At 37.6% G+C, this 23,755-nt stretch overlaps 1 protein-coding gene across 2 annotated transcripts; it reads right to left on the reverse strand.

Moving 5' to 3' along the window:
• Positions 1 to 1,107: 1,107 nt before the first annotated feature.
• On the reverse strand, positions 1,108 to 17,317 carry LOC108411082 (protein mono-ADP-ribosyltransferase PARP14-like). 2 transcript variants are annotated; one of them, XM_017682466.2, is made up of 15 exons: positions 16,846 to 17,317; positions 16,559 to 16,677; positions 13,161 to 14,672; positions 12,265 to 12,498; positions 10,461 to 10,667; positions 10,220 to 10,277; positions 9,946 to 10,089; positions 9,763 to 9,822; positions 9,249 to 9,425; positions 8,128 to 8,310; positions 7,575 to 7,960; positions 5,713 to 5,959; positions 5,487 to 5,623; positions 5,100 to 5,280; positions 1,108 to 4,097 (listed from the first exon to the last, which is right to left on the reverse strand). In XM_017682466.2, exons 1-15 carry the CDS (start codon positions 17,015 to 17,017, stop codon positions 3,811 to 3,813), a joined length of 4,104 nt encoding a protein of 1,367 aa, XP_017537955.2. In that variant the 5' UTR covers positions 17,018 to 17,317; the 3' UTR covers positions 1,108 to 3,810. The 2 variants fall into 2 exon arrangements, 1 of the variants encoding a protein (XP_017537955.2); XR_005129350.1 differs by lacking the exon at positions 1,108 to 4,097 and having other exon boundaries at positions 5,139 to 5,280; positions 5,487 to 5,595.
• Between the last annotated feature and the right edge of the window lie 6,438 nt (positions 17,318 to 23,755).

Raw genomic sequence — 23,755 nt, forward strand, 5'->3', positions numbered from 1 at the left:
CAAGTATTAGAGAAGAAATAATGAATGTGGTTATTTTTATCCTTATATCAAAGCTATGCATAATGGTTGATGTTTGCATAATCAGTTAGGTGGTTCATTATGACTTTCATTAATCCCAATTAGCTGGGAAACAAAAACTTACAAAGATTACACACACACATTTTCTAAGCCGCTTCTCCCTCAGGGTCGCAGGGGGGTGCTGGAGCCTATCCCAGCAGTCATGAGGTGGAAGGCAGGATATACCCTGGACAGGTCGCCAGTCCATCGCAGGGCAGTACAAAGAGTATTCATCCTTATATAATGGAAATGTAATAAAATTAAAACACATACCCCATCTTCTTACTCATATTATCTAAACAGAGAGGCCATAGCAACAGAGTTTCTGAATTGCATCTGAAAACTCTCTTTTTGAAACTTACAGACACAATAAATGTACAGCACAAGCAAAATTTACATTTCAGTCCAAGATGCTTTTCTGCATTTCTCTTCTAATGATAAAGCAAAAATAAATGTGGCTTATGTAGTCAGTCATGTAAAGAAATTTGATACATTACACATGTATTTATTATATTACACATCACACACTCCCAATTCACTTAGCAGCCATGTTAGATACAGAGCCGGCAATAACTGTGTTTGTCATTTAGCATTAAACATTTTTATCAGTACATATTCAAGTGGCTGAGTTTCTGCAGTGGATGCACTCACACCTGACATTTGTGCTGCCTGCTGACCTCAGTTTTACATATTGTACAGGAAACCACATTTTAGGTGACATAAAAATCAATTGTCTTCATAGTTAGTTTCTATTTATTTATTTATTTTTATTGGGGGTGTTTGCATGATCTTACACTGCAGTCTCCACTAACTACATTTTCCTGATATAAATCCAAAGGGCAAACATCACTAGCAAACTATTCAATAGCATAATTTGTTGCCAACATTTTTTTATTATTTTCAACACTGAATATTGATAATATTCATCAGTTGTTGCAGTCATATTTCATACATTGCAATGTTATTTAAACCATACTAAAATAACTCAAATTCTCCATATTCTATAACAAAAAAAAACTTTAAATTGTTCATAAGGCAACTGAAGCCCAATTTTTTTATATGGCAGTTTATTAGAAAAAAATCATCATAAAGAGTACAGAGGTGTTCACAACTGAGACAGTCACTCTTGACAGTTCATATTGAGAAGTGAAACTGGAGTTTTGAAATACACCAGTTCAGAAGCCAATGGCTGCTCATTGCATGGGACAGATATTGTAAAATGAAGTCGTGTTGCGTCTTCCAGACTCACGTGAACTAGAACAGATTTTTGCTCCATTGAGATCCTTAAGGCTTTGTGTGAGATAATATACTATACCTATGGTCCCTTTTTCTGTATGTCACATTGGAAACAGTAACAGGTCAATCTATCTCACAACACAAAGTATGTATTATAAACCAAGAAACTGACCTCCAGTTTCAAAAATGAAAAGAAAGGCCTTCAGTCTTTCACACTGTGTAACATTTTATGATAATGACTGCTAAAAAACTGTAAAATGTATTTGTTTAATATAATGTGTCTATATGGGGAACTATCAAGATTAAGAAATAAAAACGTTTCCTAGAAGCATATAACGGATGAAAGCAGTGATTTAAGCCATTCCAAACTCTTGTCTGAACAATAAATGACTTATATTTAAATGAGGTGACTAAGCTGAGAACCATGGAGGAAGCTCTTAATGACTATGGGATGTCTTACACAACTAAAGCTTACATGCAGCTTATCCCATGCCAACTCACCATGAAAAACTTCAAGTAAAAACATCTATTCAATTTATATTGAGCAAAATTTTATCAGTTTTCACCCTCTGGTTCTGAATCATATCTAATACATTGTTCAAACTGTTTACAAAATGACTGAACAGAGCTGAAGTATCAACTTGGTATGAGTACAACACTAAGAATAATAATTGATAAAGAATAAACTAACATCATTTATGTCAATAATTTCTAGCAAACCAGTGAATTAGCAATTTCTGCAAACAACATTTGAAGCTAAACTGTAAACATCTTGAAGGCATTTTAGATCATACATTATAAAAGTAATCTTACCTAAAATATTTTTCTGGAATAAGAGCAGTTCTATCACATCAACATAATAAGGCTTAAAGATAAGCTATGACTCCTTCACCCTTTAGTAGTTTTCTGAACATAATATGTTAGACTAACAGGCATAATATGAACAAATCATAAACAGGAAAGCACTGGATTTCCAAAGTAGCCTGTAAAATGTTCCCGACAGTCTGAATCCCCTTTCTGAGAAAAGATATACTCTTCTAATGAATTGTGATCTATTACACAAATAACGTCTTGTAAAGACCCCCCAACAATGTGCATTATCCCATACCAAAATTACAGGAAAATAAGACCAGTGTATTCCATGATGCACCATGTGGCCCATGCTGTCATCAATAACTACTTCTATGCTTATCATTAGTAACTATTGCTGTGAGGATTACATTCACCAACAACTGCAGCAGTGGTCAAACTAATCTTGTAGGACATCAGCAGTGTATTCATATGTTATGCATAACTTGATAATAGCTGAAAAGAGAATTCATGATAACTGTCCTCCATGTTATGTGGAATAGTTTATGGAAAAGCTGACTCACTCCCACTTTCAAACATGTCTTTGGGTTGATGTATGGCAACAAGGAATATAGAAAGGACAAAAACTGACACAATAATGGGTAACACTACATGTGAAGGCTGCCTATATAGGGACTTTATAACACCTGCATAAGCATTGAATAACCTATTTATAAAGCATTTTTGTTTTCACATAAAGGACCTTAAGCTAAGAATCATTTGTTCATTTTATAAAATTGTTATAAACATTCCCACATGATAGAACTTGAAATACAAAGGCCTAATTAGGAACACACTATATAAGCCAAAAAAATAAATAAATCAAAAGGCTAACCTCCTCATCAAAAAAGGACTTATAAAGAGTTGAATCCAAAAAAGAGAGTTGAAGAATAGAAAATGGGACAGCACTCATACATTCATGGTATATTCAATGAACAGATTTAATGAATTCAACACCGACGACTTTCAGCACAAGGCCTTTCTCAGAGTGCTAATAGTATTCTACCCACCATTTCGCTAAATAATGCAATGATTCCATGATGTCAATGAGGTGAAGCAATAACCAACAGTGCAACACCATGAAAGTGGCTCAGATCAGACTGAAAAGATCTGATTTGTGTGTACACATAGCTCTGAAAACATCAGATCAGAGTCATATTTGGAAAAAATAATTAGATTTGTTCCACTTTAGCTGGGTAATGTGAATTTAGGTTTATATTACAAAAAAGAAAACCTATTGTGCATTTTGCAATGAAACCATTCAAGTATTCTTTATAAATACATCAATCATTGCTTAAACATGTATTATAAGATCCCTTTGTGAGTAGCTCTCAAATAGTGTTACCCAATAATGTATTTATGCTGTAATTCATAATATAATGCTTGTCTATTGGTATTTATTCTTTTGTTTTTGTCTTGTTACCATTGTCCAAAATTCAACTTATAGGAACACTGAATGACTGTGACAAATGTACTAATGTAGATGCTATAGGCACTTAAATCTAAGCATCAGAGCAAGATGAAATCATAATTCAAAGAGATTGACAATGGCATCACTTATTATTGCATGTCTTTTTCAGTCTAGCCTGTTGGATGTCAAAATCAAAAAGCATTGCATTAGCTAAAGAATAAGTGTCTTAAATTCAGCCAGGAGATGTAGAAGCACCTTCATTTGAATGTAATGAGGTAGTCTGGATATGCCTGGCAGTCGTGGAACACCACAAACATCTCAGGATTCTGCATGTTGTCAACCACGCTGTCGAAGCGGTCACTGGGGTCCTGAGAGGAGCGGGGAGGTGGAGTCTTCATGTTACTCTCTCCCTGAGCGAAGTGACCCGTGAGGACAAGGACAACAAACATAAGCTGTGTGCCGTCTGCGGCAGGTACAGAGTAAGTGGGATGGGCAGAGTAGCTGGCGTTTACGGCAAAATATGTTCCAAGACCAAACCTTGTTGCTGCAAGGCAGTAAAGAAGAGGAGAGATGAACAATAAAAAGAGGGGAAAGAGTGAATAACACGATAATGCCTAGTAAGCCTTATTAAGCCAGTAGCTGGTGAGTAACTTGCTATAAATTACTAATTTTTTAAGCAATTAAAGCAAATCAGTCAGGTAATGGGAAGCCAGGTAATTACCATTTGTTACTGATTGACAATTATTTATCAGCTATTGGTTGATGAGGCTTAATACAGGCATAATAATGGACACTTTATTAATAAACTGTTGTACAAAACATTATGATGTATAATCAGTGGCATTGGCAGGATTGGACAGGCCAGTCGGTAGGCAAGTTTGGCCAATAAAATTACCAAACAGGCATTGTCCCACAGTGTCGTAACATCAGGAATTAATCTTAATTTGGCCACAATTGGAGCTTCAAATTTAAACATTGGTATGTTGACATCAAGCTGATGCAATGAAGGCTGAAGGCGGATGCAATGGCTGATAGCTATGTTTTCTAAGAGGGCAAAGAAAGCAATGCAGAGTTTGGTGGAGAGTATAATAATTTTGATTAGCCATGATATAATCACAGCAATTATAGAAAATAAATTTCATTATAACAAATTATAATAAACTGGCTTGGAAGTGCGAAGTCAGAGCTCAGAATTTTCTCTTTGCTTTCTAAACACAAAGTGCATGAAAATAGATGGCTCCATTAAAGTAAGTACTGTTAGCAACATGCTAGTCAGCTAAAGTTAGTGATATGATATGACTATTATATATTATATATTATGAATTATATATTTACCTTGTGAACTTTATGATCAGTGTTATAGATTTTACCAATAACTGTCTGTATATTGATTGATCTCATTACCAAAACATTGTAATTCCACCTTGAACTGAAGTGTTACCAATTAGTCTATCATATTTATCAATCAAGCTGTGACAACTGAAATGTTCGAACTAAAACAAGCTCTTAAATGTCTTTATAGAAACACATTTCAGTCAATTATTACCATTTTGCCCTGCAAATCTGCGATCAAAGTTAGTCCTCTGTATAGATGAGCAGGCTTCTTCTTTGCTTCCATGGTATAGAACTTTCTCTCCTGCTCCCCCTTGAGACCCATTCTTATCCTGCAGCTCTTTCTTGCGTACTTCATAAGCCCGACGGAGGTGCACATTTTGTATGCGCTCAATCTGTGGAGACACAAAATACTTCTATAATATTTCGTGTTTTTTCACTGCCCACTTGTTTTTGTTTCATGCTCCATGAGCATCTGACATCAGCTACTGCTCATTTCACTTTATAGATGTGAGTCAGTCAACTGATGCAATGTTCTTTACTGTTTGGTCTACGTTAACATTCCTATCAACTAAGTCACTGACTAACACTGAAGACTTACTTTGAGCACTGTTTTGTGGACTGTTCTCTTGAAGTCTGCTTTCACCCTTTGGAACTCAGCAGAGCTGGAGGTCAGACATACCAGCTTTAGGGTTTCTCCTGGGTCCATGCTGTCCCAGTACAGAGGGAAAGAGAAATCTAATAAATGGACACAAAACAACATAATCTTTACTTTATAAAGTTAAATAATTTTAATATAAAATGGACTAAAATACATAGGCTTGCACCTGAAAGGTTCTCCAGTCGTTTCAACTTGGTCACTGTCCTTGGAATTGCAATTGCAATTGCTGTGGCCTCCATTTTTGTCAGATTTACTGCCCACATCTGTCCCTGTGCGTCCTTCACCCCTCCCAATAAGTTGTTGTATTCTAGCTGGTGATGGGCCTTTTTGGGCAGTCTCTCCCAGTCACCCCGTGATCCCAGAATGCACCAGCTGAAACGGCCAAAAAGAATGTCCTGTTCTCTTTCTGTCACCTAAAGTGTACACACAAAGCAGAAAAATGTGGTTATGATCAGTCATTTCACTGGGAGCACAGAACCTTTACACAAACGTAAGTGAAGCACTCCATTTGAAAATAGTTCATTTCAATAGGTTGGTGTGGGTTTTCTGCAGGAATGTTAAAGTTAGTGATATGACTGTCATTATATATTTACTTTCTTAAATATGTGAACTTTATGGTCAGTGTTATAGATTTAACAAATTACTGTTTGTATGTTGACCGATCGAAAACTGATATCATTTAACAAGTAGAGACGTGTCTTTATTGCTGTAGACTATGTAAATGGTCAGGTTGTTCAGATGTCATATGCTGATCTCTTGTGAACACCATCCCAACTTTCCGAATTTACATTTTACAGTTGACTTTTTTTTTTAGTTGGCGGTGGGAAATTCTAACTTACAAGCAGTGAAAACTGCATAGGTTTTCATAGTTTTCAGCTTTAGAATGTTCTCAGAAAAACTCACACAGACTGAATCTGAAATGCTAATGTCTGGAAAACTGAAGTGTAATTTGGTGACTAAATATTTTTTTACCATATATTTACCAATATATATTTTAATTAATACAATGAGCAAAAACATACCACTTTAGTATTAGCTCATTTTTTTAGTGACGAGGTGAAAAATACTAGGCTGTAATGTTGACAGAATTATTAAATAATTGTCTATTTATCCATAAGACTTTCTCAGTGTAATTAAATTTCAAGCCAGATTTCAGGTCATCATCTATGGCTTTCAGGAGTCTTATTTTGGGTTTAATTTAATATACAGATGAAAGAATAATGCGCAGCATGCTGCAGCACACAAACACATTTAACACTCTGAATGTTGGCACCAATATGTGCACCTCCATGAAAAACAATAGTTTTGAATTTCTGGACTATGCATGATGCTTTGCATGATGATGTGCTGGCGTTAAATGTAAAAATCATATCTATTGATACAGATATGAAGTTATATGATACTAGTAATACTTGCAGTAAAAACTATAGTAATAATCTTCACAAAAATGCATTGTGAAAATAGCATGCATCAACACAGCCACCTCATAGACCAACCAGGGACCCCCCCCCCCCCCCCCCCCCCACCAACCTCCACTGTTTAATTTCCAGGTTTATTACCAAATACGGTAGTAATTAGCTTTTACATGACAATTTCAACCTCTCTTTATACCTTTTTATTTTTTTAATTCACATTTTGAACTGATATACAGAAATGAGCTCTGTCCTGATCAGCTGCTCCATATTGTGTCTCATTCTCTGCTGCAGATGAAATGGGCAGATATATGTAAATGTGTTGGGTTTTGTGACATGACAAAAATAATGAATGGGCAGTTTGGAGCTTGACTGGCATATATAGACTGCATGGGGAGTGAATGGTATGTTTTGAAACAATGCTTACACTGCATCAGACTCTTATTTAAAACAGAGAAGAAAATTTGGTTTTGTATGAGCCCTGTTAGAAAAAAAACATATCGGATGACATCCAAAATATCAAATCATAATGCTATCCTTAATTGAACAGTAATACGGTACTGAATCTTTTTTTTTTAATTCTGTACATCACACTACGTTTAATTCTACTCCATACCTGTCTAAGAAGAGCCCCTTGCATCATGCGGGTCATTTCATTTACTCCAGTTGTCAGTCCGCATACTACCAAATCATTTCGGCTACTCTGGTTTATCAGGATACCCAGAGATTCCATATTACTGGTGATACGGCCAAATTCATCAGGAGCCAGGTATCGGAGTTCATCTGCAGAGAATGACTGAGATGAGCACGCTCTCTCGTACGCCTGACGAAGTTCCTGACAGGCGTCTGAGACATTCTCTGCAGATGAGCCTATGACAAGAAACTTAGCTCTGCTCCTCTGTTGGTGTGGCAGGGCTTGAACAAGGGAGCTGAGATCTATGGCCAAAGATGGTGGTTGGTGCCCTCTAGTGGCAGCTCTGAAAGGTCTTAGTGGTGCAGGAGCTAGAAAAAACAAAGACAGTGATACATTAACACTCTGTTCTGTTCTACTGAGACATCATTCACTGCATTTTTAATGCTAGCTAGGACAGCTATAAAATAGATACAAAAGATACTTGAGTTTAAAGTTAAATCTAATATAATTTTTATACACATTGCTATATTCCCACCTGTCGCCTGCGTGAATGTGCCGAAGAGCTGCTGTGCCACTTCTTTAAATGCCAAGAAGACATTGATTTTCAGGATGACAATCCGAATTGTTTTGAGTTGTCTGAAGTTAGCACCTATCACAGCATCCTTCACTCCCTGGAGAATGGACTGAGCTACCAAGCGTGCCTCCAGGCCTCCTTTTCCTACATGGCTCAACAGAGTGGTTGTTATTCAAGATTAAACTGTGAAGCTTTCAGAAGCTGTGAACTGTGCTAATCTTTGCACCAACTCATCCAGGGTTCAAATTTGGGGGGGAACCTGGATCCCACATGAGAGTGAAGAGTTACATGTTATATTACATGATGTGGTAAAGCTGAGGCACTCAGACAGCTGTAGATTCACAAAAGAGCACATAATGATATGTATATTAGAAATACAGGAGTGCAGCAAAAATATACACATACAGTATTGAGCTGTGTTTAGATATACAGTAAACTACTGTAATTGCACAATACAGTGTGAGTGTTGAATTGCTGTCAGTTGCTAGGCTAATTGTAAAGTTTCAGCACAGTCATTATATGTGCTTGCAAAATGTGTTCTGTTATAACATAGATTGCAATATCTGTTTAAGCCAAAATGTTTAATTATATTGCATTTAAAGTCTTTATTATAGTGCAGTTGTAAAAGCGGCAAATTTCCCAATATGCCTGTTAAAAAATATTTCATTTACTTTTTATACACTTAATTAATTCATTTTGCTTTATTTAATTTTCAATAAGCAACAGCTCTTTTTTATATTTTATTCGTTCAAGCTGAGGGAAGTTTTAAGAGTTTTTGTGGAGGTGTACAAGATAAGCCTATTAAAAAATTAAGCTTGCAGCTAAAAATGGTGGTGTTGGGGGGGATGTATCATATCATAAGCAAATGTGCCTGGCCCATCCTATAAGTACATTCCATGGTCCATATGCTGAACACTTTTTAATATATTGCTGCATTAATGCAGGATTTAGTTGATGTGTGCAGTCATAAGTATGCATGTATCAAGCATTTTAAGGATTTCAAATTGAATACTTTTCACAACAGGTTATTGTACATACTGGCTGCCCAACCCTGATTATAGTTAAAAATTGGGGTTACTAACCGGCACAGATGGCAGGAATTGCTACTGATTGGTAACCGTCTCTTTCACATTTTGACACTATATCTCGTGCCAGTCCTTTGATAACACCTGCGTCCCTTTCTCCACACACATGCATGAGCTCCTTGCAGGGGAAGTTTCCAGGTTGGGTGGTGAAGATCTCTCCTTTGTTTACTTGCACTAGAGCAAAAGATTATGAGAAAGTACTCAAACTTCTCAAATGCAACCCCACAATCTACATATTGTCATAGCAATCAATAGCGACATATTAAACAGGAACAGTGCTGTGGATCATTTAACTGCACTTTGATTTCAGCAACTAAGTTGTGGGATCAAGGCCAGATTTTAAAGCACAAATAAAATACAGAAATTGTCACAGACAAGCTCTGAAACCTTTAAACAACACTGACAAACCTCTGTTGCAGTTGTCCTCCACTGTAGTCTTAAATGAGCCCCACTAATGGGCTGAAAACAAAATTTTGCAGTATAAAATCTGATTGTCACTACTCTTTCTTACCTCCTGCTAGAGCAGCTTGCACTTGTGGCCCAGCAACAGTCAGGATGTCATTGCATACATCTGAAAAACGCATATTTCATAATAAAGGAACCTGTCCACTCATAAACTTTTAAAATAGCACACCATTTAGAATGATATAATGGAATGAAATGGATACATTTGATATTTAGCAAAAGACAGTACCTGTTCGAAAGTCACTAAAGTCTGTGGTGTTTACAACAACATCGGTAATCTCATTACTGATGTCACCAAACACTAGATGGAGCTGACACCTGCCCGCTGGGATGGTGATTTCATCAATTTCAGAGCTTAGAGACTGAAAAAGAGCTGTGGCAGCCAGTGAAATTAGATAAGGGGAATATGTTTGCAGAGGATCAAATGAACGTATATGTGCATAGACACTAAGGCTGGTAATTACACTACATATTATAGATTATATTTGAACGAATGGACATACCTTGCCCTGTCTGATCCACCATTTGTGCACTCAGCCCTGTGAAGACTGCCTGGTAGATCTAGCAACAGTGGAAAAATATGTGTACAGCTGATTTTCATGATTTTCATATAAGAAGAGCACCAAAAGTAATTTCATAAGAGTGGGACTATAATGTTATTATTAATAGAACATTAATTGCTGGCAGTTAGCAGCAAAGAAAACTTTTCTGAATAATCAGCTGAAAATATTAGAAATACTTTACCTCTTCAGAATTGGCATAATTAGGCATTATGGCAATACGTATAGTGCCACTGAATGTAGACCTGCCAATAGTCTCTGTCAGAATATAAGTGGCATCTTTGACAGGTACTGATAGAGCCGGCCCAGATCCGATTACCGGCATAGCAATAGAGCTACAACCCTGCTGCTCAGTTAGTGATAGGGCTCTCTCCAGGCCATAGCGTAGTGCCTGTAACACATTAGCATTAGTAACACACTGGTTACATTACAGCAGTTGTTCCTATTCCTAATCCAGATGACCCCATAGTTTGCACATTTATTTTCATATTCTCTCCTACTATCACACTCAATTTAACTTCTTAACTTATTAATAAGCCCTCTAATGCAGAGTCAACTAGCTATAGTAAATTAGCAGCATCATTTCAATGGGGCTGGACAGGCACACTGCACATTTTATGGAGGACTGAATCATTCTATTGCATTAGTTCAAAATCAGAATTCAGAAACATTTCAGAGTTTTACAGATTTGTGAATCATTAATCATGTTTATTTTTTAAAATAAATGATTACCTATAAATGTTTCAGTAGTGACAAATTTAGCTAATTTAAAAGATAACTCAAAAACAGTAGCCAGTACATCACTAGCAAACATAGCTTTGAAAAGCTGTTCACACATAAAATTTTAGTTTTCCTTAATATGCAAAAAGGTTTACTTAACTGAAGAAAATAGGCGTTTCAATAGTGACAATTCTTAAGGTTACAGACTGATTTTCAGACTTTGGGACACATTCAAAACAGTGCGATCTAAGTGCTTGCCATGTGGTCATGAGGGACAGGGATATAGTCTCATTCCCGCTCCAAAATAAGGCTCCGCCTATGGACTAAAACTTTTTTTTTTTCAGAAGTGGCATGAAAATGTGGGACAGCATATTTATATATTTAGCTTATTACTTATATTTAGCTTATTACTATCTCAATTGATGCCTTGAGATTAAATAGATTACAACATATTCTAGTGAATACCTACAGTCTAAATACTAATTAGTTTTTAAATAGGTTTTTATTGTAGGGCCACAGTTTAAATTTATGTCCCATAATGATCCATAAAGAAATCAATATGCATGATTTCAGAACACAATATGTATGATATTAGGAAAGCTTATGTAAGGTGACTTGGTGAAGAAGCCCCCTAAGCTAAGATGCCTCCCAATTTATCTCTTGACAAAATGATGGGGTCAAATCTAATATTGACATTCACTAAATGGCTACAGTTTAACTAATTTAGACAATATATCTGAATCACTGCATCTGTGGGACCTATTCACCCATAAGTTTTTGGAATCAGATTATTATACATTATGTATATTATGTACTGGAGATGACTGCATGTGAATTTGGTAGTTAGGCACCTGACTGCATTTGTTATGTGCTCTGATCAACTGCATATGATAAGATTCATGAATCATCATCCTGTATATGCTAAAAATGATCATGGAAAGATGTGGTTTAGTTTACAATAAGTGAACACTGATCTTAAGGGGGGCATTTTTCCTATTTCTCCCCTAAAAGACATGCACAATTTGAGGAATGCCTACATAGAACACAATGTTCACCGCATATGTTCACAGATGTTCATCACCTATTTCACAGACTGCTACTGCCATGATCTTGCAGCTTGTGAGATGCTACCTCAAACATGCATATTTCCCAGTTCTTTAAGCAAAATTCAGTGTCACTAAATTTCCCAGGATTTCTTCCTTTTGAGTCGATTCAGATAATTATAGATAATTTTGCCTGGTTCACTCTTTCTCTACAGTAACTCTTACCCTTTCGCCATCATTTGTGTTTCCACTCCAAGACACGCACTCAATAAAGAACACCTTGCTGCACCCCAGTGGAGTCCCATCTACCTCCAGCACATCTCCAGGAGTTATTCTGCGTCTTCCTTTGGCTGTATCAAAATTGGTTTTCAACTGTTGTCCAGCTTTATCCAACAAGCACATCCCAATTTTTGTTGAGTTCAGGGTGTTTTTCAACATGGGGACAACAAGTACATCAGCCTGTTCCAAACCAATCTGCATTATTACTTTGATATTTATCAAAAATGTATGTAATATGACAAAACAAATCCTTCAAGATTACTTTAGGATCTCCCTAAACTTGTACTGCTGCCCAACATAGTCTTTGTTTATTACAATAGACCATGGCAAACTTTTTTGCCAATGACGGTTCTTCAAGGGTTCTTTAGTAAAAAAAAATGTATGTAGAGCCATGAACACTTTGCATGATTAAAGGGTTCTTTGCATCATAAAAGTATTCTTCAGATGGAGATGTAAATGGTTGCATATAGAAACTTTATAAAAATTTTCTATTTTTTCGATGTCAAGCTTGTAACAATAGAAAAACTATTTTTGGTGCCATATAGAAGCCTTTTCATAAATTTCATATATATAGGACCATCTACAGCATATTCTCTTTCAATCTGAGGAATGCTTTCACAGTGCAAAGAACCTTTTCATCCAGCAATGGGTTCTTTGAGCATTCATGGTTCTATATATAACCATTTTCTTTACTAAAGAACCCTTGAAGAACAATCATTGTTAAGTGTATATTGTTGTTTGAAAATCTTCATTTATGTTTTTGTACCAAAAGTTGTCAGATGCAGCAGTACTTGACTAGGACTTTAGTAGAATACTTAGGAATAATTCATTATAAGCTTTACCTGTTGTTCTTCAAGACCCCCTAATACAATTTCAAGGGCCAACGATGAATCAGAAGGAGTTTGGGGTGTAGATATGGCACTGGATAGATTAGGGAGGCTGTGTATGGCTCTGTGTATGGCTGCTGTAGGACTACTTCTTGTAGTATATTCTGGTATTATCAGAACCTGAAAGGAATTTTGCACTAATGATTGGGTCTTTAAACCGTCCCCTTGAAAGAACTGCACAGCCCCTGGTCCATCCACTTCAATTTTGTCCCAGACAAGACAGCCAATAGCTATACTCAGCTTCTCTTTTATGTCGTTTACTTCACGACGTGGTCCTGAGAGTCGAATGCATGGGCCTGGTAAGTGTGAGGCCACTAGATTCACATCACCCTTCTTCACTACTACTAGTGAAAGAAGGTCTGAGATGTTATCTACCATTTCTGGTAAGGGTAGAGGCAAAGTGTCACTGCATTCTGCATGGTTCTCCTTGTAGTCCTGTATGACATTTTTTAATGTGGAGACATCAGCATTGTAGCCCACCAACTGCACCTTCATTCTGGGGTCAATATTTGTTCCTGGTTCATACGTAACTTTCACATTTGTACTTCCATGGTTAGCTTGTTGCAAGGCTTGCCTCAAAGCTTCTTTCAGAGTGTCTATTCCTGGTGACTCTGCTTCAGCTCGTTCCAGTGGCATTGATTCCATGCACACGTCCCTCTGCACTGCAGTTGCTGCTTCCTGTAGAGCCCCAGTAGACAGACTTAGCAGGACCAGGTCTGAACCTCTGGTCTCAAGCAAAACTGGCCTACGCAGACTCTGTTGGAATCGTGTCTGGTACTTCTGCACTGCACCACTTGATGACAAGAATGCTGTGAGCGCAGGATGAAGCTGAATCCTTTTCTCTTGAATCTGATTCACTAACCCTTGAAGCTTTTTGCCAGCAGTCTGAACTTGTTCTTCAAGACCTTTCAGTGCAACATAGTTTGGCCTGTCCTTTACAATTTTGATTCCTGAAAAATTTGCCTTCATCTCCTGTTCAAACTGCTCTTTCACAAGAGCGTACTGCGTGTCAGTCAGGGCATACTCTTTATAGACCTGCTGCTGCAACTGCAACTCATCCATGAATTTTAAGAACTTCTCCATCTCCATATTCTCTCCAACAATCACTGTTAGACCACCTTCTCTATAGATTTTAAGGTAGTCACTGGGTGGGAAGGGGTTCTGCTTCAGGATCTTTAGCCTTTCAGGCTCCACCTCAAAACGAATAAGATAGCGGTCCTGCAGGTCTGAAAATAACTTTTCCACTTTTGCTTCCCACTTCTGCTGGGCAACATCATCTTCAGCTGATTCATCCTGATCCCTGATTACAACTACCTTCTCAGACAAAAGGTCTAACTTATAGGAACTGGACAGAAAGGCAAGACTCTTCTCCAAGTCTGAGCTTGCTGCTGCACTCTCTTTCAGGAACTGCAATAAAAAAGGGTCCAGTTTCAAAGTCTTTTCCACGGGCTTACCTCCAGAGGCCATCTGAAAACAGAAATGAGTGAATTAGAGTATAAAATGCTAATAATTGCTAGAAACTCTCACTAGTTTGGACAAGCTTCAGGCATGGCCCACCTCCCATACTTCAGTTATTTATCAACTATGTGTTATGTTTAGGTTCTTGTAGATCCCAGGTTATTCTTTAAACTTAATTGTTTCCATTTCCAAAGAAGCTGGATGTAAAAAAATTTAAATAAACTGAAATGATGTGCAAATCATTTAAGCCAAATATTTCATTAAAAATAGTAGCAAGACAACATCTTCTTCTTCTTCCGGCTGCTCCCTTTAGGAGTCGCCACAGCGGACCATCTGCCTCCATCTTGCCCTATCCACCGCCTCCTCTTTTACACCAACCATCTCCATGTCCACCTTTACTACATCCATAAACCTTCTCTGAGGTCTACCTCTTCTCCTTCATGGATGGATGGATGGATGGATAGATGTTGTTGGCATCAAATTCAAAATGGCCATATATTTAGCAAAAAAAACAAACAAAGTTTTCTTTGTAGTATTTTACTTTAAAAATATGGTTTATATGATCACTGCATTCTACTTTTTTTTTACATTCTGCATAGCATCCCAATTTTTTTGGAAATTATATTCTACATTTATTGTGGCAGTAAGATGTTTTTTTTTTTCTACGGTTTTAAAAGGAAAACGCAAACTTTATAAAGAAAGAGCGCTGTCAATAACTCTTGCTAAAGTTTTGAAGGAAGAACATATTGCTGGTGTCTTTTTTTAATTTTATTTTTTCTTTAAACCCCGGGCCACTATCCACACCACCACCCCCCACTGGGGATTCTTAACTTCTTTTAAGCATCTTTTTCCTCATATATATATATATATATATATATATATATATATATATATATATATATATATATATATATATATATATATATATGAGGATGTAATACTGTAAGTATCAGGAGTATCCTGAGTGTCCTCAGGAGAGGTTTGGAAATGCTTACATTAACAGTTACATACATAACACTACTTGTTTTTTTTTGAGCAAATAAATCTGATCAGACAAACAGCTTTTTGACATAAGGTGCTTTATATATTGCTTTATATATAATTTGTTTTAATAAAATTAATGCACACACACACACACACACACACACACATATATATATATATTTATATATATATATGTGTGTGTGTGTGTGTGTGTGTGTGTGTGTGTGTGTGTGTGTGTGTGTGTGTGTGTGTGTGTATGTGTGTGTGCATTAATTTTATTAAAACAAATTATTGAACTTTACACTTTGTTGCTACTAAAACAATCAAAACACCACCCAAACTTTACCAAATGTTTTGGTGGTGACTGTTTTAGTAGTGATGATTTCAGCTAATTTTGAGCATAATTAAATAATTAAATCAGTTTTAAATTGAAAATGTAATTAACAATTATATAAATTAAAAACACTAAAACATTACCATGAAAGCAGAAAATATACGTGTTTATGGTGACAATTCAATAATTTTCAGACTTTTCAGATACATCTAAGCATTTTCTGTCTACTGGATTTTAATTGGACCAAAAAAAAAAACAAATGAAAGCAATCTGTTGAAGTAAAAATATATTAATATTTATATTTAACGTGTTATTATTACACATTTGGACTTTATACTTGACCTCAAAAAATGAGGAAGTAAATCCAATAAATCCAGTTTCAACAAAACAAGGAGTCGAGAAAATAGATCCAGCTCATTTTGTGTCAGATACTGATTTTTAAATCAGCTGATTTTTGTTTTCATTTCCTGCAGACGTGTTTGTTAGCAGTACACACTGAGATCAGCCCCTACAGTGAAAGAGCGAAACATGTGCTCGCACTGGTCGAACCACATGCCTGTTAAATGACGTGCATTACCTGCCGATCCTCTGAGGAGGATGGTTGTTTTTTATCATGGCGACGAAGCAAGATGTGCAGATTTCTTTGACTGGCTACAGGGACTGTGTGCTCTGTTTTGCCTAAAACTCGTTCCTGGTCTTTCATTTGAAAAATGAAAACAAACAAAATTAATGAACATTTCAACTTTTTACATCACACTGACAGCCCAGCCAGCGGGCACAAAGCACAGCAGCTTTACACGACGGTTCAGTCATTAATGAGAGACGAAGCGCAGCCAGTTGTCTGAAACCCACACCCTCACTAACCTGCTTGCTCTCTGAAGGCGATCTTGTAGGTGTTCTCTCCGACTTGCTCCACTTCCCCACAGTCCCCCCCGCCCGACCGCCGCCTGATGTGAAAGTACTGTCCAATCCTTCTCAAGTCGTCATTTGAGAGGCCACTCGCCTCAAAAAACACCGCGTGCTGGAAGACGGACATCTTCAGATTTGAACTGCCACTGTAATTTAATGACCTGCCTTAAACATTTCACTCCACTCCGAACGCAGCGCCCTGTGCGTCCTACCAGCCTACATGTCAAAGGAGAGGCGGCGACCCACTGTATGCTTTCACTTTCACTCCAGGCCCTCTGCACAACACTTCCACAAACGATATGGTCACTCTTTACTTTCAGGAACGTGCCCTCTTGGTCAGCGTATAGAACAGTAATGTTTTATGTGGCCATTCTTCAAGACCCATTTCACGAATAGATAAACGAGTCGATCTGCATCAGTTTGTGTCCACAACTTTTATCCCACTTAGTCGCCCCCTGCGGTGCAGTACAGGGGCGTCGCCTGGCCTTGGCGTCCGAGCCTGTTTACTATTATTATTATTATTATTATTATTATTATTATTATTATTATTATTACTACCACAAGACACACACTTTTGGGGAAGACATAATAATATAAATACAATTAATTAATGAATTAAGTCAAAACACATAATTTACCAACCAAAGTATTCAGTACGCTGTGAGTTTTAGCAGTTTGCTGTTCAAAGGCCTTGACATGTTGCCTAACAACTGGTAAAGAGACTCAAAATAAAAAAGTTTAAAATCAGGTTTAAGCTTTATGAATTTTTGAAACTGTCCTAGAAGACAAAACAATAGTGTGTAAATATTCAATATGTTTGTTTTTCTGTAAGGACAGTAGTAAAATAAATGTTAAATTCATTAATCTTCCTTTTTGCAGAAGGGGCATTGAACATTGAAGAGATACACTTAAGAAGAACTTAGTAACATATTATACAGACAGTGATTATCAAAAAAAAAGTAATATTTTTCTTTTTTCAAATAAATCTAAATAGTAAAGGGTCAATAGGTTTAACAACTTAATGTCCATATGAAGAGAAAGTGCTAGGTACAGCAGATATGATATATAGCCTTAGACAGCAGAACCCTGCCATAAATGTATATATATACTGCTCAAGAAAATAAAGGGAACACTCAAATAACACATCCCAGATCTGAATGAATGAAATATTCTCATTGAATACTTTGTTCTGTACAAAGTTGAATGTGCTGACAACAAAATCACACAAAAATCATCTATGGAAATCAAATTTATTAACCAATGGAGGCCTGGATTTGGAGTCACACACAAAATTAAAGTGGAAAAACACACTACAGGCTGATCCATCTTTGATGTAATGTCCTTAAAACAAGGCAAAACGAGGCTCAGTATTGTGTGTGGCCTCCACGTGCCTGTATGACCTCCCTACAATGCCTGGGCATGCTCCTGATGAGGTGGCGGATGGTCTCCTGAGGGATCTCCTCCCAGACCTGGACTAAAGCATCCACCAACTCCTGGAACGTCTGTGGTGCAACGTGATGTTGGGCTGTGAGCACAACCCTCATCTGTGGACGTCGGGCCCTCATACCATCCTCATGGAGTCAACAGTTTCTAACCGTTTGTGCAGACACATGCACATTTGTGGCCTGCTGGAGGTCATTTTGCAGGGCTCTGGCAGTGCTCCTCCTGTTCCTCCTTGCACAAAGGCAGAGGTAGCAGTTCTGCTGCTGGGTTGTTGCCCTCCTACGGCCTCCTCCACGTCTCCTGGTGTACTGGCCTGTCTCCTGTTAGCGCCTCCAGCCTCTGGACACTACGCTGACAGACACAGCAAACCTTCTTGCCACAGCTCGCATTGATGTGCCATCCTGGATGAGCTGCACTACCTGAGCCACTTGTGTGGGTTGTAGAGTCCGTCTCATGCTACCACGAGTGTGAAAGCACCACCAACATTCAAAAGTGACCAAAACATCAGCCAAAAGCAGAAAGGTACTGAGAAGTGGTCTGTGGTCCCCACCTGCAGAACCACTCCTTTATTGAGTGTGTCTTGTTAATCACCAATAATTTCCAGCTGTTGTCTATTCCATTTGCACAACAGCTGTGAAATTGATTGTCAATCAGTGTTGCAAGTGAACAGTTTGATTTTACCGAAGTTTGATTTACTTGGAGTTATATTGTGTTGTTTAAGTGTTCCCTTTATTTTTTTGAGCAGTGTATATATATATATATATATATATATATATATATATATATATATATATATATATATATATATATATATAGCACTGCAGCCATACAAGAGGTGTTTGTTCTAAGAGAAAACCAGTGAAGGGAAGCATACAACTTTCCTCTCATAATCATGTATTTTGTGTTCTCATTATCTTTGTTTCCCATTCTACTCAGCCTTTGTTTGAGCACACCGGTTGTGGTGTCGCCTTTGTTTGTCATTCCTACGCTTTTTCCCCGACTTCTGTGAGTTACGTTGACCATTGCCACTTGTACACTCTAGGTGTTGCCTGTTTGTTTTTGATGGGTTTTAGTTCTGTGCTTGGGTCCACCTCCCTGCCATCCTGTAACAATAAGACTATGTTTCAAATGGATTTCACAGGGAACTTCCTTGTAACACCCACATGCAACCAACTGCAGCGCTCTTTCTCTTCTTTGAATTTATGACAGTTAACATAATGCAGGGAATCACCTATAGTTAAAACAGAGGGGCTTGTGTTGGCCGGGTCTGGGCATCCTGGTGATTAGTGAGCTGGGTGAAAACAATTTTTTTCCATTTCTGAGCTGAGGTTCTCTGGAGTGCAAATGTGAGAGATAGTGGTGGTTGATTTTCTTTTTGATCTGAACTATGGCCTCACAAAGTTCAATAAACTATTGTTCTTAAACGGGTTTTAGTTTGTTTCAAATGAGGTCACTACATTGAATATCAGAAGCAAAACCTCTGAGCTGGCTGTCCCTGGTATGATGTGTTATTGTGTTTTAGCTTAGTTGCTAAAGGAATTAGCTCACCAACATATCACAGAGAATACTTTCCATTGACCACAAAGCCATTCAAATTGAGGAGGACATTTACAGCAAGAGCCAAGAGGGACGGCACTGGTAAAGATTAGTGTGGTGTCTTGTCACAAAGCCTGGATCTGAGAGACTGCAGAAAGTATGGCAGCTGAGATGTGATTTTCTTTACTGCACCCGCATGAAGATTTAGCAGGTGACGGCAAGCATAAGAGCATCTCAGTCCCTGAGAGTACTAGCACATCACACTGAGAGTGTGACCAGAGGCATGAAAAGGCCAGAAAGAGATTTTCAGAGCTGGTGCAGCCAGTATGATGCTCCCAGCAGAACAAAATGGATGGTGGCAACCCCAAGCAAAGCAGTCCAGCTTGGATCACAAAGATGACTGAACCTGAATGCTCTGTTAAATCTGTATGAACCCCATGTTCTGAACTTAAGGTCTCTTGGGGGTGGTTGTATGCAGAAAGGCCACCTCTTGAGACTGCTCCAGCTCCCTAGAGGTGTAGTCATGGCAGCTCCTTTCAGTCAGTGCTGGGAGTGCTATGACAGGGACTAGAGTGTCTGTAGCAAGCCTGAAACTTCATCCTGAAAAGTGTCTTTTTTTTTGTGGAGGGAGGTAGCATTTTTAAGCATAAACGAGGAGTAGGCAAGCATAAGTACAGTGAGTGGCAAAGTCCAAATGGTGAGGGACTGGTCTGTACCTGAAAACCAACCAGCTTTGAAGTTTTCTTGAATAAGCCCCTTATTACCAGAGGTGTGCATTTGGCATCTCCTGTGTTGCTGAATTTCTCTTTAAGCTGCTATGGACTCACTTTAAAAGCTGAGGACTTCAAATGGTCTGAAAACTGCCTCACCAACTCACCAACATATGAACACAGAGAAGGCCTTTTTTGACCTCAAGAAGGCTCTGGTTGATGACCACCTTGTTCACAAGCTACTTGACCATAAATTGGCATTCATCCAGCAGTGACTGGATTGGAGCTGTTCTTGCTCTGGTAGGGGCTGAAGGAAAGCGAGTGGTGGCATACTATAGCCGGTCAGTCAACAAAGCTGAACACCATTATAGTGTGACCAGATGAAAACTGTTTGAGCTGTAATGTGCTCTGTCTACCATTTTAAGTAATACCTGTGGGCCCTGCCTTTTACTATAAGACAGTTGTAATGTCTGATTTCTGTATGAAGTGATCAGGATGATTACCAGTGAAATATATTATAGTATAAAAAAAGTGGGTAAATTGCTGGTGTTCCTGAACAAAAGTCTTAAGACTTTTGCTTTAATGTTTTTCTGTACAGATTATTTCCAGTGATGTAGCAGAGTCAGCTCAGAAATATTTTCAGTTTGTGATAGCAGAAATACAAAAAAGTAAATCAGTAACTGTGTACTTAAGTAGTTCTTCAACTAACTACTTATTTACTTTTCTTTGAGTAATTGTATTTACCAATTATTTCTTGGACTTGAGTAATTTATCACTGCAGTAACAGTACTTGTACTTAAGTAGGGATTTTCAGTACTCTTTACACCCCTGGATTTCATGGCATAGCTCGAGTCTTATTGTGTGTGTGTGTGTGTGTGTGTGTGTGTGTGTGTGTGTGTGTGTGTGTAAATAAACAATTTTATTTAATGCGTATATTACTGGCTAAGTTCAGAGTGTTGTGTAATGCTTTCTGACACTGAGACTACCTCACTGCACTACATCTTACATGTTAGATTGTATATTAGAGTTTGTCTGAGTGAAACCTGATTTTGGTGGCATTGTACTGGCCTTTAAATCCTCTGAATTATCCAAGTATTTATACCCCTGTGTTTTTTCATCTGCCTCAAATCTACTTCATCAAAAATGTTTTGGAAAAAGCCTTTCTAAATGTTTATGTATGCTTGTGTTAAGTCATGAAAGGCTGATGTGGGTTGTCATCCTTATGAACGCTGTTTTTCACTGAAATGCTACCAAAGCATTTTACCTGTCATTGCAAACTCAGTCTTCATCCTCGGTCCAGCTGCACTTAGAATCTTATTATATGGAAATATGGTAAACATGGACTTTGTCAGACTAAATCTCCATTTTGAAAAGATACAGCATTTAAAACAGATTAAAGCAAAAAGACACAAGAAGCTGTGCATTACAGTGATGTTATCATAAGTAGGAGTGTTATTAGGAAAGACACAGCAGAGATATGACTTTTATATCTCAGGTGACTTACTGCGTTTTACAGCAATGGAAAACAAAATATAATAAACTACAGTTTTTCTATAAGTAATGCAAGTTATTATTAGTAATAGAGATGTTTAAATAAGCACTGCAGTTTTCTTATTGCAACCTAAACAGAGTCAGCTGAACAGTATAAAACCAGGTCATCTGCATACAGGTGTACTTTGCAGTCTGAGGCAGAGGCAGCAAGTTCATTAATATATAAAGTGAATAAAACTCACAACATTGAACCTCATGGTACCAATCTTACCATGGTACATCAATAAAAATGGCAGCACAATGCTTCTTCCTGTATATAGGCATATAGAGATCATTTAAAATTAGTGTGGTAGCAGAGATGTTGCTGTGTCTTTCTCTAAAGCCAGATTGATAATTAAACAGGACACAATTTTCTCAAGACCAATCTCAAATTTGTCCTGTTTAACTAAAATGTTTGAATTTCTACTAAATAGTCAACAAATAATTTGTATATGAAAATTCAGTCCTGTTTAATTATCAAACTTCATGTCATTTTTGCAGTTACATGAGCCATTTTTCAAATCCTGGGAATTCTGCATGATAAAACAGAGAGATTAAAATATTATGTGGTCTAAAGTAATTGGGGCTGCTAGACTCAAGAAGTAAGGATCCAGCTGTCATGCATCCCTCTGTCTCTGAGGCACACTCAGATTTCATCTCCCAGAATCCTCTGAGAGATCATGTGACTCATGTGACTCCTGACCTTCCCTCATACTCCAATCAGCACTCACAGTTTCCTGAATACTAACTTTGTTCAATTGTGTTCCACGTCACATGACTTGTTTAGTTTCATTTAAAGCCCGGGCTTTAGCTTAGCCAGATTGTGAAGTCTTGCTTCTCCTGTAGAGCTACTAGGTGTTTCTCCTGAGTTTTTGTGATTTGCCTTTTTGTGTTTGGATTGTTTTTCTGTTTTTTCCCTTTTGTCTTTGCCCTCTGGTTATGGTTGCACTTTTGTGCCTTTTTGCTATTTTGGATTTGACCCATACCTGTTTACTGACCACGTTTCTTGTTAAACCCTTTGATATTAAAGCCTCATCTTTAGTTTTTTGTCATGAGTGTCTGGACCTTTTTGTCTTGTTACACCAGCCCATCTTCACCAGTAGTTTTTCGTGGACTAATAGTAGTAAGAGATTTAGCTACTATGATTGGAGAGAAGGGCTGGAGTGTGAAAAGACCATGGCTCTGGCTAACAGTAGAGTTGATATCAGTTTGAGCTAACAGCAGATATGAATTGGTAAAATGTGACCAGCTACAGCAAAATGTGTGTTAATATTCTAAAGATTTCCTTCTGATCAGATACCAGCTGATCATCAACTATAACACTGGTTGGAAGGCTAGATGAATTGTTTTTAGGGGTTTTACAGTTTTCCAAACGTTTTCAGTGTTTGTAGAGCTTGCAATTGGGGTGAGATAATATTTTGCTCATGTAACCCCCTGTGGAGTTAACAAGATGGGGTTTACCTTATGTTCAGTCAAACTGTATGTGTGTTAAACACATTGTCTGATTAGGGATTCCTGATAACCATGTTGATTAAAATAACCATGGTGTGGCTTAAATATCATAATTGGTTTTAAACTAAAATAATGCTCAAAGGACTACAACAAATAGCTAATAATACATATTACTGTGAGGCCATTAGATTTCT

This window comes from Pygocentrus nattereri, chromosome 2 (assembly GCF_015220715.1).
Source record: "Pygocentrus nattereri isolate fPygNat1 chromosome 2, fPygNat1.pri, whole genome shotgun sequence".
NCBI lineage: Eukaryota > Metazoa > Chordata > Actinopteri > Characiformes > Serrasalmidae > Pygocentrus > Pygocentrus nattereri.